Genomic DNA, 19,251 nt, shown 5'->3' with positions numbered 1-19,251 from the left:
TAGGACTGCAACTGGTCAGTCTCTAATTGGCATTTGTGCATACTGTGCGTATTGCCTCGATATAGCCTTAACTCACAAGTATGGTAAGCAGAGATGGATAGTGGCTAGTAGTGGAATCCAGTTTGACGCGCGTTTCGTCCTATTTGGGACTCATCAGCTGGATGTACCTGCATCTCAGAGTTGATGTTCACTCTGGGACTCGAACCCAGTAACTTGCTTACCATATGTTGTATGCCTATTACATTAACTATTACTCAAAATTCAAATCACAAAGGTCATTTATAGTACTATCATACAGATTAGTGACATTATTCCGGAAAAATCGATCAAATTACAATAAAATGTTGGAAAGTTAATTGTTTATTTGTTATAGCATAATATGCATATAAGATATGCGAACTATAGAATCAGAACGTTTGTATGTGTGTTCCACTGGATAGACAAATAGTCAGCAGTAAAAATAATAATTGTGTGTATAAATGGTTACTGATGGTTTACATTTTAGTATATAAATATGCTTAAATATTCTAATTGTTTATTATGTAATAAAAATGAATCAGTACAGTTGTTACTTATTACAACTTTACATAATCATTTTACTGAGTTATGGGACTTTAAATGAAATTGATGCTAGACGACATAAACGTATGTACCAACCTCTCTCAATGGAACTAATCAACTTTATCAATTATGAGGTAATTAAAGCATAAATTATATTAATTATTATTGTCATGTGTTTAATAATCAATAACTTCAAGTGGAACTCGTGAAGTACTGAGAATCTTTGACAAATAGAATTCAAATATGTCGAAAGTGCAACACTCCTTACTGACAATACCCTTTCATTAATGCAATAAATAACTGAAGTTATAGGCATAGATTATTAAACTTCAGGATCTACAGCTGGATGTGACTGCATCCAAGAGTTGATGTTTACCCGAACATTCGAACTCAGTGCCACTAGATTCAAACGTCATTGCACTGTTCATCTATTTACTGAGTCCAGAGAGGTACTAGCTTGTGTGATCGGGTTAAGCTTAATTCATTTGCATTAGTTATTTGAATTTTCTAATTAACGTTGGAGACTACAACTAATCAGCCTGTTATTGGTATATGTGAATGCTGTGAACATCTACTCTGGGATAGAGGTATATCCAGCTGACGAGTGTCAAATGACACGAAACCCACCCTTTGGTATTTTACTACTAGCCACTATCCATCTTTGATTACAATGATTGTGACTTAAGGCAATATTGAGGCAATCCTCACAGCATGCACATACGCCAATAAGACACTGACCAATTGCAGTCCTCAACGTCAACGGGAAGGTTCAAACAACCAGTACAAATGGTTTTCATATTTCACATTTAAAATTCATCTGCTTAGTAGTATTTTATATCCCATCTGTAAATAATTAAAGGGGAGATCGAATAAATCTACTTTTAGGTGTGTACATGATGTGTTCATACAAAATATTCACTTTTTGATCAATGCCCAGTCAGTTAGGAAATCCCAGAAAGGCTATAATAAGTGTGACACCTGTATGTATGATTGTCAATATTATCTTATTTAGTAGCGATTAGTTAGCCCCAAACTATTTGAACCAATAAATCACAGAAAATTACAGTTATATTCAGACCAATTATTTTAGTTGTATTCTTTTTCCATCTGTAAATTATCTATCCCTAAATTCTGTTGATAATATCTTATCGGGGTGTGAAGTTGTTTCCAGACAATCATTTTAACTTACTATTGAATTAAGAGTAAACTTTGTTTTGTTAAATAGATCAGTTGGTCATTGTAATTATTGTGCTTCTATCTACATCACTAACAAATTTACATATTCTATTCATAAATTCGTCATACTATCGATAACCAAGGTAAATATCGACCGGCATTCTCAAGATTCCAATTAAAACGCTCTCAAGTTAGATCAGTGGTCATAATGATCTGTTGTTACTGAGATTAAAAAACCCACCTGATTATTTATATAAAATATAACATAACACATTACGGACAATAAATATCGTTAGATTCATAACTGCTGTACAAGGCTCAATACTAGATTTAGGGTTATCTAACTTGTAGTTTATAAACAGTAAACAGTACAGCAACGATCATTGAGTCAATGACAGTTGTGTAGAAAAATGTATAACAATTAATTAATTAAGTTCCCCTAGAAACAGACAAACGAATTCAACAAAAGGTGGTCATCTAAACTTTATGTTCCTTTTGTTCCTAACAGTAATATGTAGCTATCACTTATTTCCTTTTCAATGACACTTTGTTGCTTATATAATCATAAGACTATTCCAACCACTGAATTGGAAATGTTGCTGTTGAATAAATTAAGAAAAAAAGATCATTTATGTAAGCCACTAATGCTAATAATTTTTTGTTATACATCCTGAGAACCTGGAATGTGGAAAGCCAATTAAAAGTTTTCGTTGCGTTGGTAGTGACTGATAATAAAGATCACCTTTACGGTTTTAGATATAGTAGGCAAAAATTAAACCAAATGGTCATGTCTTAATTTCATTGGTTTATTAGTGACCCACAAAACCTGTATTCTACAGTCGCTTGAGAGAGCCTCCATGTCAATAATTTGGTTTCCCTTAGCAATTACCACTTCATCACGTGTCATCTTATTCCAGAGGATCGATCACACACCCGCACACACGAACAAAGTTAATTTATGTTTGGCATTTGTATACAAGAAAGTTAGAAAACCCTTTAAACAGAATATTTGTTTTGAAGAGATTGAGAATTAGTTTTGGATTCAATAATGACCATCTTAAATTAAATACAATAATATATTTGAACATGTTCCTTATTTATTTCTGTCATAAAATATTAAGGCCAATACGACTTGGAAAGCCGCCCCTACTACAAGATTTAGGACAGTTTCTGATATTCGTAGGATGTTAGGTGCACTTCCAGATCCAAATGGTGAACAACTAGAAACTTTATGTACTGGATATATATCAGATGAATTACCCAAGAGCTTTGATGCGAGGGTAGAATGGCCACATTGTCCTTCTATCTCTGAAATACGTGATCAGTCATCGTGTGGTTCTTGTTGGGTAAGTAGTAAGTGTTAAAATGTTAAATACCTCTTAATAGTTTACAACATTTATATTATCATATGTCACTTATTTATTTTCTAGTGTAGTACTCCTTTGACTAAAATTGTTTCGATGGAGAAACAATCATTGTCATGTTAGATAGTATAATTAATTTTCGACTTCCAAAGGAAATAATGTATGTAGTATTTCCTACAAATACAACTGATTATCCTCATAATGTTTTAGTGGACCTAAAATAACGATTTGTGGTTAATAAGAATGATTGTACAAACTAAATGAATCTAGGAAAAATGTGATTAATGACAGAAAATTATTTTTTGGCAAATAAAGTCTACATTACGTACTCACACCGCAAGTTCAGTTAGATAATTGAGTATAATTGTATGAATTCATTTTATTCTCTAGGCAAAGTTGGTTAGAAGTGAATTGTTATCATCATAGTGAAGCAAAGATCTCAATAGAATTATTAAGATTGGAGAAGAATTGCAAACAAATAAAATATGTTCTCATAGTTGAAATCATCAGTCAATTGAAGCTAGACCACCATCGAAAACCTGGAAGCACTGGACGGCCGTTTCGTCCTATTATGGGACTCCTCAGTGGCAGTGCGCATCCCTGCTGAAATAAAATATGGTTAGAACTATTTCATAGCATCAGAATAACAACTAAAGTTCATAGAGCTAAAAAATAACTTGAAAATTTTACGAAGTAGCTGAACACATTTAAGTAAGAATAACATGAGTTAAGATCAGTCACTTAAAAGTAGAGTTATCAATTGAAAAGGATTGAAAATAATGTAATCAGTATATGAGAAAATGTCTTAAAAGCACATCATGAAATTAGCTTAATATTGTCATGATGCAAAAAGATTTACTCGTGATTCTTTTAGAAAATGTTAATCCAGTTTATGGTGTGTTTAATTTCTATGGCCTTAACAAATTTTAGAAGACTAGAGTATCAAATAACACTCTGGGTCAAAGAGATGTCTTGAAATGACATTACTAAAAGCCTTTGGTATTTTTGATCTTAAGAATTTTGGAATATATTCTTGGAATCAAATGTACGCCCTTCCTTATGCTCGATCAGAGCAATTGCAATGGTCGATATGTATAAATTTATACATGTTGTTTGGGATATCATATAAGGGGCACTTGCCGATCTCTAATTACGGTAAAGAATATTTTGTTTAGTACAGGACAATCAATTCGGGAGTAGGATATGTTCTTATTAATTTTGTTGCTTGTTCCTACGAAGTTGTCACCTTTAAATTTCAACTTAACAAAATAAATTCATTTCTTTTAATCATTTCACATACACACTATATACAGTCAACCCAATTTTCAAATCATTAAAGTATTATCTTTCCTGTATTACAATAATTCCACAGGCATTTGGCGCAGTTGAAGCTATGTCTGATCGTATTTGTATAAAATCAAAAGGGAAGCATAAACCATTTTTAAGTGCAGAAAATTTAGTATCTTGTTGTTCATCATGTGGAATGGGTTGTAATGGTGGCTTCCCACATTCAGCATGGTTATATTGGAAAAATCAAGGTATAGTGACAGGTGATTTATATAATACAACAAACGGTTGTCAACCTTATGAATTTCCACCGTGTGAACACCATGTGATCGGTCCATTACCTTCATGTGATGGTGATGTTGAAACACCTTCATGTAAAACAAATTGCCAACCAGGATATAATATACCATATGAGAAAGATAAATGGTACGGTAAGTTGAACGATTTAAACACTGATTCACAATATACATATGCATGCTGCATTTATGGTTTTGAAACGTTATATATTATAATAATCACTAATATGTACTTGTTCACTAATGGGTCATTAGTTATCTTGTTAATAAACTTAAAGATAGAACTCTCTTCTAGAGTCAACTCACACATGGCTATGCTATTATGAAATGTGTGCATAGATATTTTGATATAACTAACCTCAGTCAGTATAATTTTTTATATTGTTAGCTCTGGGCATTTTTTAGAATTAATTAATTATGGATTTCTGCAGTCTGTGAATTATCTCAGCTGTAATAAAATATACTTTAAACACCAAAGACATATGGAGCTGAAAGTGATTCATTATTCCTGGAGTTTCATTCTGATATAATTGGATATGTTTAAAAAATAGTTATGTCTGTAGATTGCTAAAACCACTACTAAGTGAACTTCTTTTTCAAGTCACTCAATAAAAATGTCCTTCTATGGTGATGGCAACCGGGATGTGACAATTGCCTTCATAACTCTACAAGCATCCACGATCTTAATGTTGACGACAAAATGCTTCCCTCAACTTTTAACAAATTTACCATCCCCACAACTAACCCTTCTCATATATCTTTATCACAAAATGTTATCCGTGGTCTCCTGTAACCACAGTCTAAACTACATGTTGGAGCTTCTAATTTTCGAACTTTGTACCATAAAGGACAAGGTTCTTCAGCTAGGATTCTAGAATCTGAAGCAATCGATGTGTGGTGCGTCCCCGAAACGGGCATACAGGACCCGAGTAAAGTCACTCATTCGATCTCACCTTATCAGCGGAAAGAACTTGCACGATTAACCTGTCGATTGTCTGGAGACCCACCTCTACTTCCTACGGCCTCGCTGGTGTAGGTATAGTATAAAGTTCTGAAGCAAAACAGGCTCAGATAGACCAAATCCCAATGGGAAGTCTCATGCGCGCTGTTCGACTAAACGAGGCAGTTACTTACTTATGCCTGTTACCCCCAACGCAGCATAGGCCGCCGACCAGCATTCTCCAACCCACTCTGTCCTGGGCCTTCCTTTCCAGTTCTATCCAACTTTTGTTCATTCTTCTCATGTCTGTCTCCATTTCTCGGCGTAATGTATTCTTTGGTCTTGCTCTTCTCCTTTGGCATTGAGGATTCTATGTGAGGACTTGCCTTGTGACTCAGCTGGGTGCTTTCCTCAATGTGTGTCCTATCCACTTACAGCGCTTCTTCCTGATTTCCTCCTCCACTGAAATCTGGTTTGTTCTCTCCCACAGCAGGTTGTTGCTGATAGTGTCTGGCCAATGGATCCGAAGTATTTTGCGTAGACAACTGTTAATAAACACCTGTATCTTCTGGATAATGGCTTTCGTAGTTCTCCAAGTTTCCACCCCATACAGTAGAACTGTCTTGACATTTGTATTGAAAATTCTGATCTTGATGTTGGTTGACAGATAGTTGTTTTGAGTCTCAGATGTTCTTCAGTTGTAAATATGCTGCTCTTGCTTTGCCGATCCGCACCTTCACATCTGCATCAGATCCACCGTATTCATCAATGATGCTGCCCAGAAATGTAAAGGTTTTACATCCTCCAAAGCTTCTCCGTCAAGTGTGATTCGATTGGTGCATGCTGTGTTGTATCGGAGAATCTTGCTTTTCCTCTTGTTTATACTGAGATCTACTGCTGCTGAGGCTGCTGCTACACTGGTTGTCTTCTCCTGCATTTGTTTTTGCATGTGTGATAGAAGAGCCAGATCATCTGCGAAGTCTAGATCCTTCAGCTGCAACCTAGCTGTCTTATTGTATCACATGCTTCCCCCCGGATCACCAACCGATCACCAGGAGAAAGAGAAAGGGTGAGAGTAAGCAACCTTGCCTCACACCGGTCTATACCTCAAATGAATCGGTGAGTTGTCCTCCATGGACGATTAGGCAGTTTAATCCATCATAGGAATTCCGTATGATATTAACTATCTTCTCAGGCACCCCGTAGTGTCGAAGAAGCCTCCATAGTGTCGTCCTGTCCACACTATCAAATGCCTTCTCGTAGTCAATGAAGTTGATGTAGAGTGATGAATTTCATCCAATTGATTGTTCCATAATGATCCGTAGAGCTGCGATTTGGTCAGTACACTATCGATCCTTACGGAATCCGTCCTGTCAGTCTCGAAGTTGGGCGTCTATGGAGTCTCTCATTCTGTCTAACAACACTTTGTTGAAGACTTTTTTTGGTATTGAAAGAAGAGTGACGCCCCTGTAGTTCTCACGCTTGCTGAGATCGCCTTTCTTTGGTATTTTGATCAGGTTTCCTTATTTCCAGTCTGTTGGTACTTGTTCTTCATTCCAAATCTTACTGAACAGAATGTGGATTATCTTTGTAGTTACTGCTGCGTCTGCTTTCAGTGCCTCTGCTGGTGTGTTCCCTGGTCCTGTTGCTTTGCCGCTCTTGATTTGTTTGATGGCCATGCTGATTTCTTCAATTGTTGGTGGGCCAACATCGATTGGGAGGTCCATGGGTGCTGCTTCAATGTTTGGTGGATTCAGCGTAGCTGGTCGATTCAAGAGTTCTTTGAAGTGTTTTACCCACCTGTTCCGTTGTTCCTCAGTGTTGTTGATTACTTTACCTTCCTTGCTCTCCACTGGTCGTTCTTGTTTATGGTAATTTCCATCGAGTTTCTTTGTTGTATCATACAATTGTCTCATGTTTCCTTCTCTTATGGCCTTTTCCGCCGTCATCGCTATATCTTCCACATATTTATTTGTCGGTTCTGATGCTCCTCTTTACTTACTTGTTTACTTCTGTGTATTCAGTTTGTACCTTGACTTTCTCTGCTCTTATTCAGCTGGTATTGACTTCTGCCTTCTCGTTCCACCTATCTTGAGTATTATTCAGTGTATTAACAGTGATCCATTTCTTGTGATGGTGCTTCTTGTGACCCAAAACCTCATAACATGTTGAAGTGATTGCCTTTTTTATCCCTTTCCAGTTGCTCTCCATTGAGTAGATCATGAAATCGTGGAACCTATTGCTGTGGGCTATCTTGAATTCTCTGAGTCTGTCAATATCCCGAAGAAAAGCTGTATTAAACTTTTGCGATGTTGTCCGCCCCGTTGTCCAGTGCTTCTTGAGTTTCGATTTCATCTTGGCGATTATGTGATTATGTGAGGCCATATCAGCTCCTCTCTTGGTTCTCACATCTCCCATCGTCCTCCTGAACTGTTTGTTGATTTTGTTCTGTGTAGTGTATCCTGTGAAATCCATGTGGTTTGTGTATGCTTTTATATGGGAATATGGTGCCACCTATGACCAGTTTATTGAAGGCATATAGGTTAGCAAATCTCTCACAATTTTGGTTCCTTTCTCCCAGTCCATGTCGTCCCATAATGTCTTCATATCCGGTGTTGTCGATTCCAATCTTGACATTTAGGTCTCCCATCAGAATAGCTAAGTCGTTTGTTGAGCACTTATCGACTGCAGCTCATCGTAGAATTGGTCTTTAACGTCTTCATCGCGGTAGTTGGTAGGCGCATAGTATTAGATGACGCTCATTGTAATGCCCTCTCTCTTTGTTTTGAAGGAGGCTTTGATGATCCTTGGCCCATGAGATTCCCATCCTACAAGTGCTTGTTTGGACAGCATCAGTGCCACTGCTTGTGTACGTGGGGAACTTTCCTCTTCATGGCCGGAGTATAACAGGAGCTTTCCTGAATCTAGTCGTTGTTGTCCAACCTGCGTCCAATGTGTTCCATTGATCCCAAGCACCTCCAGGTTGTATCTTTTCAATTGTACAGCAAATTGGATGACTCTCTCGGTCTCCCACATAGTACAAACGTCCTATGTACTTAAATTAATGGTTGTTCTGATCGTCAGAAGGGGCATCGACCTAGTGACTTTCGATGGATCTCGGCTTTCATCATGAAGTGTCATAAATCTTCCTTCAACTCCCAGGGCAAAGTTTAAATGGTTTAAATAATTTTTTTCTGGTTAGCGTTTTTTTAGTTTTCTATGGGATGGGTTCGCTAACCCTATGCCCAACCCTCCTCCTTTATCCGGGCTTGGGACCGGCAGTAGCCCCCGGAGGGGCTACAGGTGGATTTAAAACGAGACAGTAAAACTCGAAAATAATAAGGCACACACCGATGATTTTTCGTTGTCTACGCCTACGTTCCCATTAATTGCAGCTACAATGGAGCTAGAAATGCTATTTATAGGGAGTTATCAAACCTCATTCTAGAAGCCAAACGCTCTGATGTAATTGTACTTGAGTTTTATATTCAAGTGGGAAGACCGTACCAAACTGAAAGGCACTCAGACGAATATTACGGTGTCGTGACTCAGTGAACAGATAATTGCGACGATTTACTGCTACAGCGCTCAGTAAACCGTATGTTTCTAACAATCACCAACTCTGAACGTAAGGGAAATTATCGTCTGACGTAGCGACCTTTACAATCGACTCTTTGATGGACTCGCATAGACAATAGTGCTGCCAGCCATCGTTGGAGGGGGCTCAATAGAACACTGTAACTCACTCTAGAGCACACGTCTAGACTCGCATCACACTCTAGTTCCAGCACGAATTTATCTGCGTCTTACCAGAAATAGAAAAGTCACAGCAAGAAAACTTCTTGGAGTTCAACTTAATGCTAAAGAAGTTAAAAAAATGTTTCAGGAACATCTAGTGAAGCAGCTACTCAACCGTGAGAGTGATATTCAATCCGAGGTATCTTCGCATGATATCCAAAAAGCTGTAGAAACAGCAGTAACATCTACCAGTAACCTAAACAAAGAGATTAGGATGAACTAGTGGATTCCAGAGGTGTCTACTAAATCGATAGATGCTTAGAAACTCATCCTATCTGGCTCAGATACGATGACTGAATGGAGGCAGCCTAAACGTAGGCCAATAAAACGTTTACGCAATGTTCATGAGCATTCATATGTAGCGAAAGCAGAAGAGATGGAAAATGCAGCAGCAATAGATAACAGTAGACAATTGTTCAAACTCATCAAGGAAACGGGTACAGAAATTCCGGCTATTAGTATGACTGTCTCGGAGAAACACGGGACCATAATTCGCTCTCAATTCGCGAGATTGAATCGATGGGCTGAACACTTTCGAAAACACTTCGAATGACTTTCAACCACGTTTCAGTTACCAACTACTTCCTGGCAACCTGTTACGTCTTTGATCCGTCTCCTCAATAATATACAGGAGAGAACTTATCTCGATCTACGTTAAGGCTTTGACATTAATTAATTGGTTCAACCTTGAGTTAGGAAATGCCTGAGTCCAAATTGAAACTGACAGCCTTGGGTAGAGAAACAAAAACTATTCTATCAACTGATTGATTGACAAGCGAGAAAGACGAGTCAACTGTAACACTACTCGATTTATTCCTGATTCAATTTAGTGTAAAAAGGTCTATGAATAAATAAATAAATGACTAACACGACCAAAACACACAAACAATAAAAAATTCAATGTCCTGACTAAGCATTCGGGTAGAAAAACAGAGTAACAGAGGTACAATAGCTTTGGAATAGAAAAGGGCATGGCAGGGAACCATGCATCAAAGTGAAAATTATGGTTTATGGAATAACCTAGGAAGAAAACTAAATGTTAGTATTTCACAAACATTGAATTGAGTGAAATAATGTCCCCAAAAATAACTTCGATTGTTTGTCATGTCTATTCACATCACAACCTCAATGGAGAATTGATGTAAATCCTTCAGACTCTTAGTGAGGTTGGAAAGGCTATAAGCAATCTAAAGGCAGGGAGAGCAGCAGAGCCCGATACACTAACTCCTTGAAATTTTTGAAGGTTTTGATCCAGTTATAGCAGTTAGATTGAATGAGATCTCAACTAGAATCTGGGTACTGAACGTAATTTCATCTGACTGGTCCCGATCGCTGATGATCTCAATGTATTAGAAAGAACAAAACCCCTCTTTGGACGATCACAGAGGAATCAGTTTAACTAACAGTGTCTAAAATATTAGCGTCAATAATTATTTGACGTCTAACTAGAGCTCATAAAGAGCGAATCCGAGAAAGCCATGTTGGTTTCAGACCTGGACGTGGATGTATAGACCAAATATTCACTCTTCAATTGATTCTGGGACATAAGCGTCAGATAGTAAATCTTTATCAATTGAAGTAGTCGGGACAAGTGATTCGTCTATCTAATAACCAAGTACGTCCACGGGCTATATTGTCTAGTGTAGTAATAGGTTTGTGTAAATTTAAGGGTGGCCAAGCGAAAACATAGCATCAGCCCATGAAGTTGCTGACGATTTAGCTGTTGACAGACTCGTTGTTGTGGTCTGAGTGATTATCATAACCGGTTGCTAAGGTCTGATTGACATGGCTCAGGTGCATCAATTTTTTGTTTTCCTCCAAGTACTGAACTTCTGATTTAGTAATAAACTTTTTATTTAACTGATTTATATTTTCTCGAATTCTATCTTCGATGCCTGGTGTTTTCTATCATCACCCAGGGCTTTTAATACTTTTGCCTGACAATTTGTGATGGTTAGCAGTATTCTGATTGTTATACGAACTCGGATTCCACGAAATAACGCAATTTGTCAGGTCGAACTGGGTCAGCCCAGACGAACCTATGGTATTTGGAATTCCAAATCAGACGCATATCGAGTACAATAGAATCATTAGTTCATACAAACACCACATAATTTGATCTCTCTGTGCTAGTTGGCAACGCGACTTGGACCGATGGACATACCTACCAGGTTCTATGTTGCGACTTACTGACTGACATTGCAGTTTGTTCCCCATTCGTCTAATATGCATATTGTCGGAGACCATTTATAATGGCTTAGTTATAAGTAAAGTGAATAAGTAGGTTGCCAAATGAATCGATAGTTTTCTGCTGCATGTGATACGTGAGATTTAAGGTCTTCACACAAGTAGACATTTCTTTTAATCTCAACAAACCTTGGTTTGGAATAGATCAGTCGAAATAATATTGTGAATATATGTTCATAAGTGATTTAAATTTACGACAGTTCTCTCTGTACATTGGTTACCATTTCGTTTACAGGTGAAAAGGTCTATCGGATTCACTCAAATCCAGAAGCTATCATGTTAGAGCTAATGCGTAATGGACCAGTTGAAGTAGATTTTGAAGTGTATGCCGATTTCCCAAATTACAAATCAGGTGTTTATCAACACGTTAGTGGTGCCCTACTTGGTGGACATGCGGTGCGTTTACTTGGTTGGGGTGAAGAGAATAATGTACCCTACTGGTTAATTGCGAATTCATGGAATAGTGATTGGGGTGATAAAGGTTATTTTAAAATAGTTCGTGGTAAAAATGAATGCGGGATTGAAAGTGATGTCAATGCTGGAATACCAAAAATAAAAAACTAGACATTTCGGTAAAATATTTTTATTTGTACATCTACATGTCTGCAAGTGAATTGGCTTTTATAATTCATTATCATCATCATCATCATCATCATCATCATCATCATCATCATCATTATGATTACAATATTTACTTGGACACTGAAGAAAACATGAATAATAATTAAAACCGTACAATTTCTCCAGTATTTTATTTAAAAATGTATTAACCATTTCGAATATTAAGTAACGTTTCTGAATATTTCAAATCATATTTATAAATATACCCCTAAATGCTAAGAAGACTTTTAATCGTTTCATTTTATATAACAGATCTAATAAAATAAACATAATATTTCAGCCTGCGTATATGATATACATGGGGTTCGTAATTTACTGTTTTGACACAGCAATAAGCTGTAGAGTTCTGTATGCTTTGATGTCGCTGAAGAGGACTTAATTGTCTTCAGGCAAGCTCTTCTATACATTCAAACAATTAGATTTAGCCTAAAGAGTGGGTCGATATTCTTATAAATACCCTTTCTAAGATGCCATTGTTAATGGTTCTTTCCATATTTCATTACAGAACAAAGTTTCACTGACAGGTGCTTCTACTAACACTAGTCCTTTCGAATCGACAATTTAATAAGAGTGAGAGCCCCTAAGGCACCATAGTCGTTCGTGATTTTTACGAGCAGTTGATTATTTAGTATTCTTTCTGTCTCGGTCAAAAATGATTTCAGGGTTTCATCAGTGATTATTTTTTGATACAGAAGTGATTTCAGAATATTTCTGGCTACCGTTATGACACATTTTCATATTTTACCTTATTGACTCATTCCAGAGGGGGGGGGTTAAAGTGCCACACTTATTGTACACTGTTAAGGCTACTCTATACCTCATTTTTGGCTCTGATATCTAATAATCTATTTCATACAATCTTCTGCCACTCTATAATTCAAGCTTTTATTGAGAAATATATGTCTCTGGTTTCCCGCTTTCGTGAAAAGAAATCATGATAGTCCCCATTAAAATGAGTCCGTAGGAAAGGTATGAGTCATTTTTGTATAAATGCCTTTGATAGAAAGAGAAATCAAAAATTAGTTTAAGGCAGTCCGAAGAAATATATAACAACCAAGCAAAAAGGCGGTACATGAACTTATTGACAGCTTTTCGGTAATCACTCCTCCATTCAGGAACATGGCGCAAAGTATAGTTTTCGATATAGACAGCTTTATTTTAAAACTTTATGAATAGCAGAATGGCGCTTAATAATTACATTATCAATAATCCATATTTACAATAAAAGTAGTTTTACGAATTTAAAACATGATTTACATGTAATATTTGAAAATTCCCATGTTCTGATTTAAAACAAAATATATAAACGAACAATATTATTTTCCATTAGATCCCCATGAGGCTTTACCCGAACATATATAAAAATCTAGATGCAGATCTGAAATTACTAAACTGATCAAGGCAGTTTATGAGACAACGGTGACAATGAAGTGGATTACATAAACAAACATAAAAAGTAAAAATTGATAGTGTTGTAGGGGGCAGTGAAATGTCACTGAGCCCTAGCCAAATCATCCGGAAGTTGGGTCACTGAATATCGAATAGGTCATCGATCCCTGTCAAAGTCAAAGACAACCAACACGCATCAGTTAATCATATACGTTTAACGACCTGGATACAACTATCACTGCATTTTGGCAACATCGCCCTTGATAAGCTGCTTGTGGAATTACAAACAATTAAATATCCAATGCTACACTTTGGCATATTACTCAACAAAAACTACAACGATATGTGACATTTATCAAGGTGGAGTAGGTTCGAATGATGGAAGGGAAGTCAAGGTTGGAATGGGGAAGACTGTTTATTAGAACAGAGAGTGCATATAGAGAGTAGAGTGTTAAGTAAAATAACAACCATATCCTTTACAGTCTATTTCTTTTTCTTTTTTCATCATCTGATGCGTGCCACACAGTTTTCATGTAAAAGTCCGAGTTAGCATGTTATAGGTTGTCTTAGTAGAATAGTTAATCCAGCATAAAAATTAGAAACATGAGTCTGAATGGTGAGCGTAGGAGAACAACCTCAATATCACATATTGGTTGACTTGTTCTCATCCATAAAGAGCCTGATACAAACAAAATGTTCTGCCCCACAAACACGGGTGGATTGAAATCATCGCCCTCACCATCAATGCTTACTGGTCAGTCACTCCACCCTCCCTCCTTTTGTGATGTTAGGCGCATTTAAGCTTATTTTTTGGATATATATCTTACCCCCCACAATGCTCTGTGTTTCACATCCTGTTGGAAAACACTATTTCTATAAGTATCATTTTACAAGCTTATCAGACAGTTACAAATTCTGAACTGTGGGTAAGGCATCGATCCAGTGCTTTAATTGACTATAGTGTGAAGTATGGGTTGCCAGTCAGAGTATAGGCATTAAGAAAAGTATAATGTAAGATAGTTGTTTATTAAAGTAGGTGTAGAAATATATTAGTTAAAGATAAGGTAACAAGTGGTGAAATAATAATAATGGCAATGCAGCATATTGTACGGGAGAGTAAAAAGCTGATAAAGAATAGACAAGAAGGAACATCGCTAAATTCGTGCTGATGTTATTTTTTTCTATCCTAACCGGTTGATAGATAACAGGCCCCATAGATGCAAGACCACTGGTAGTAGGCAGTTGATTGTGGGTTTCTTTTGACTTTTCAGGGTATCTGCGAGCATCTCTTAGCAACCGAGTATTGATGGGTCCAGTGAGTTGCCTGTCTACTTCAATTTAAAAAAATTAGGGAGGGGAAAGTATCTAATACAACCATAAAGTAGGGAAATAAGGCTATTTAGTCTATATATGTAGAGAGCCTATAATGTCCCGAGTTTTTGATCTGTATTTCTCAACTTTTACCGTGGATACTTTGTCTGGAGGGTTGTATTCATGTTGAGGTTTGGGAGAGAACTATATTACATGTGGGATAAGTAAGGTTTTTGGGGGGTTTGAAATAGGGAATCAAATTAGACTTAAGGCTTCTTTTCCAGAGGGGTTCTAGTCCTGAGATATGGCATCGGGAACTATAGTCAATGAGTGGGTCGTTCTTGAGTATTTTGCGAGTGAAATCTCGTTGTATTCCTTCCACCTTAAGTATATTTCGAATAGGCGTATGTTGGGAAACAAGAACGAGTAGTAATTGACGATAGGTCTTGCACAGACTTGGTGAAGAATGATTTTAGTTTCGTTTTGAAGGAAATTACGAAGAATGAAGCCCAGCAATCTTCGCGCTGGATGGTTGGTAGCAAAACACTAACCAGTAAGTTAATAACATGATTTATTCGTAAACGATCACTATGTACTAGATAATTACTGTAATTTTTCTGGGCTTTTAGATTAAACTGGGTAAAGTGAAATCTGAATATGAAACGTAATAGTTTAAATTTAGGTGTCCTAATCACCAAGCTATCGCTCTTCAGGATACATTTTTATCTTACTTGATATTCGTTGGTAAGTGTTTCCAGTAACACGAATCTAAGACCTATCACGTTTATCACAAAAGCTATCAATTTGTAACAGTTACATACTACGAAGTAGACATTCACTTTTGACTACGACCCTTCTGATTTTTACTTCGGAATTTTTCAGCCTCTGTAAATTAATATGCCACCGAACATCCACCGATTCGTTATTTTCATCTATCATTTATTTAATATTAGCGAAAACCACATAAGTCCAAAGAATAAACTTACTCGTGAGAATGAATAGTTGAGTTTGTTTGCTCGGAGCTATTTTCCAAACTATCATTTAATCCATGAATACAACCTTTATCTTGACGATAAGATAGCTAATGTTGAGAGTTAGATGACTCAAATAATTCTCTGTTAATTGTTGAATTACTTTTAGGAACCAATTTTCCACGGATAATAGGTGTTGTTGGAGCGAATACATCGTTATTGTTACTATCATCGAAAAGTAAAAGTGTTGGAGAAAGCGTATGGTCGGTCCGACTGACATCTTGCAAAACATTTGTCACAACACTATCTTCAGTATCACTGCTGTTTAAGCAATCTCCATTACTGATAGTTCCTTTAAATGGATGATCAATGTTCAGTGATGAACAATTAGACAGATAATCTTCTAAAGCTAGCAAACCATCTTCAGAGCTTAAGTCAATGTAATCATCCAAAAATTCCCAATATTCATACCAACTTGTCCCAAAAACACGTGATAAATACCTGGAGTAGAAAGTGTACGTACTAAGCATTTTTGGATACTTATGATATGTACATCAAAAAACACGTCTATTTAATGGGCTTTGAATTTCACTTTTCATGTGTGGACTGATTCTACTACTCGACTCCACAAAGTAAAGCTGAACTAAAACGTATGACTCAGTGTCAACAGTCGAATACTCTAACCACTAAACCAATACTTCGTAATGGAATGATACATTAGCCTAAGTAAATAGATATTTTCAAAGTACTCCTATTAAAAATTGTATGTGTCGAGTTGATTGGTGGTTTAAAGTGTACGAAGTGATACATTATTCATTTGGTCATTGCAGTCGTCTATAATTCCTAAAAGAAACTATTCCCAAAACTAGAAGTCGGATTAATATCTATTCTGACTTATATATAAACAAAGTCGGTTTCTTTTATAAGGCGTCCTATAAGTATTTATAGACAGACCAACTTACCGTCCTTGGCGTTCATATCCTTTTTCCGAATCAATCAGACGAAGATGTGAAAAAGATTTGTAATCAATAGCATTATGCAGATTATTATTATTATTATTATTCACAAACATCTTATGGTTACATAAGTGCTGTGAAGAAACCATTTCGGGTTTCTTCAAAAATGTAATAATACACAATTTTCAATAATGTTAGCATTACATTTGCCATGTTTGAGAAAGGAAGGTAAAGGAAAATAAAATATGAATAATAGAATAGTAATAATAAATCAGGTTCTGCGTAATTGGCAAGAACTTTGAATAGATTTTGAACGAGGAAAGGAAGAAACGAAGGAAATAGAAATAAAGGAGACGCGGAATACGTAAATAGCTTAACACAGAACAAGAATAAACAACTATGTATGTATCACCAAGTGAGTAATAAAAATAAAATAAAACAAAATAAATTAATAAGTAAATAACTTATTATTGCGGTAAGATATGACGTTAGAATAAGTGTTTGTGTGTGCAGTCATAGTTTGGGGTGATGCTATGAAAGTCTCAATTAAGTGCAAAAGATAATCAATATGTATGAGGTGTATATGCATAGTGAAGATAAAACGAGTCTGATAAGTTGAATTCAGAGTAACACAAGTTGTTGTCTTCATCCAAAATTTCGTAATCTTAAGAATAATATTTATTTAGAAGGGAAAAAAAGGAGAGAGAGAGAGAGAGAAAAGAAATGAACACATAGTGAAAGGGTCCAACCATGATCATAATAGTGTAATGGATATAGACTTTCAAGATAAACGAATAATTTAAAAAATAATAATAATAGTAACAATAATAATAAACCTTTACTGCACTCTGATAAATACGTGTAGATTTATGTAACAGTATACAGAGTGAAACCGGGTATTAGTATAAACATTAGTGCAATAATAATAATTTAGAATGATTCTATGATAGTCACAATTAATTGCAAAGGATAATCAAATATAAATTTCTATATGTTATGTATATGTTGTGAAGATTAAAAAATAAAAATCGGAGAATTTATTTGTTTAAGTTTAACAAAGGGTTTTTTGTTTTTAGTTGTAGACTTTGGATGTTTAAGAATAAAATATGTTTAGAAGGACAAGAAGAGATGAAAAGAATATCTCATGTGTTGGGGGACCAATAATGATATTAATAACAGTAATAATTATGAATACGAACATAAGCAGACTTCATATATTAAGATGAATAAAAATGAAATAAAATAGGCATGAAAAGTTTCAAAGGTTTCACTTTGCTTTTCAGTCAGTTAGATAGATGACGGACCTTGTATTGAAACCATTTACTTCGAAATTCGACAGCCTATAAAAACAAAAAAATTGGGGCAGATTAGGCATCATACATAGTTTCTTATTTTGAAAAGTTTTACAGGTAGGTGTTAAACATTTTAGCAAATTATTACGTATAGTTCGATTCGTATAGACTAAGTCACTTTTTGTAGGCCACATTACTTCTATTCCAAAAGATTGGGTTGAATGACATTGCTGTTAGAATCCATATGCAACAGTGACCGAAACCAGCTCTTGTGCTTGAATCCGAGTCACATAGATCCAATTACAACAAAAAATATCAGTTGAGGGCTCTGACGTCAGTTCGGTTAGACTTGAATTTGTGATTAAGTAGTTGATAATCGAACTGCGGAACTGGGTTGAACAGGTTTGGATCTGATGGGAAGTTTTAGTTTCTTCAAGTTTGCAGATACACCTTACCGATGAAAACTAAGCACTGGTTCCAGGTCCAGAACTTGTTGCTGACTGGCGCTAGCTATTTAAAATGAAATGAGTTACAGCGCTACACCGAGTCAGCATGATCGACGAAACGTGACCCAGTATACACCGCTATACTGTTCTATTTGAGTGTTTTGATTAGTTGGGAGTAAAAAATCTCATGAGAATCAAACGAACGTTTGTAAATTGAGAAGCGGTTTTACTGAAGTAGATTAAGTCTCGAATGATTTCACATGTGGACTGATTATACTACTCTACTCCACAAAGTAAAGCTGAACTCAAACGCATGACTCAGTGGTCGGCAGTCGAATGCTATAATATACATATCATGTAGAAGTGTGAGGATAAAACCTATATTGGCACTCAAAAATACTGTCACTTTGTGTAAAAATAATCATTGTAGATGATTTATAATGTAACAACAAGGAACAGTGTCAGAATTTATTTTCTGGTTAAGCAGATCACATCTGACTCATCACTAAATGTGCCACAGGTATTAGGAGTTTGATAACACCTCCTCCATTAACACATTTTAAATCGGACGTTATGTCGTCCAACAATGCCATAGT

General features: G+C 36.2%; 1 protein-coding gene across 1 annotated transcript; it reads left to right on the top strand.

Moving 5' to 3' along the window:
- Positions 1–551: 551 nt before the first annotated feature.
- On the top strand, positions 552–12,507 carry Smp_141610 (SmCB2 peptidase (C01 family); the record flags this gene model as incomplete). Its single annotated transcript, XM_018796469.1, has 4 exons — positions 552–695; positions 2,859–3,083; positions 4,474–4,819; positions 11,905–12,507. 4 exons carry the CDS (start codon positions 552–554, stop codon positions 12,231–12,233), a joined length of 1,044 nt encoding a protein of 347 aa, XP_018651608.1. The 3' UTR covers positions 12,234–12,507.
- Between the last annotated feature and the right edge of the window lie 6,744 nt (positions 12,508–19,251).

The sequence above is a fragment of the Schistosoma mansoni genome, chromosome 4 (genome assembly GCF_000237925.1).
Source record: "Schistosoma mansoni strain Puerto Rico chromosome 4, complete genome".
NCBI classification, from domain to species: Eukaryota; Metazoa; Platyhelminthes; class Trematoda; order Strigeidida; family Schistosomatidae; genus Schistosoma; species Schistosoma mansoni.
Note: the sequence above shows the minus strand (reverse complement) of the source record. Positions and strands in the feature narration are given on the sequence as shown.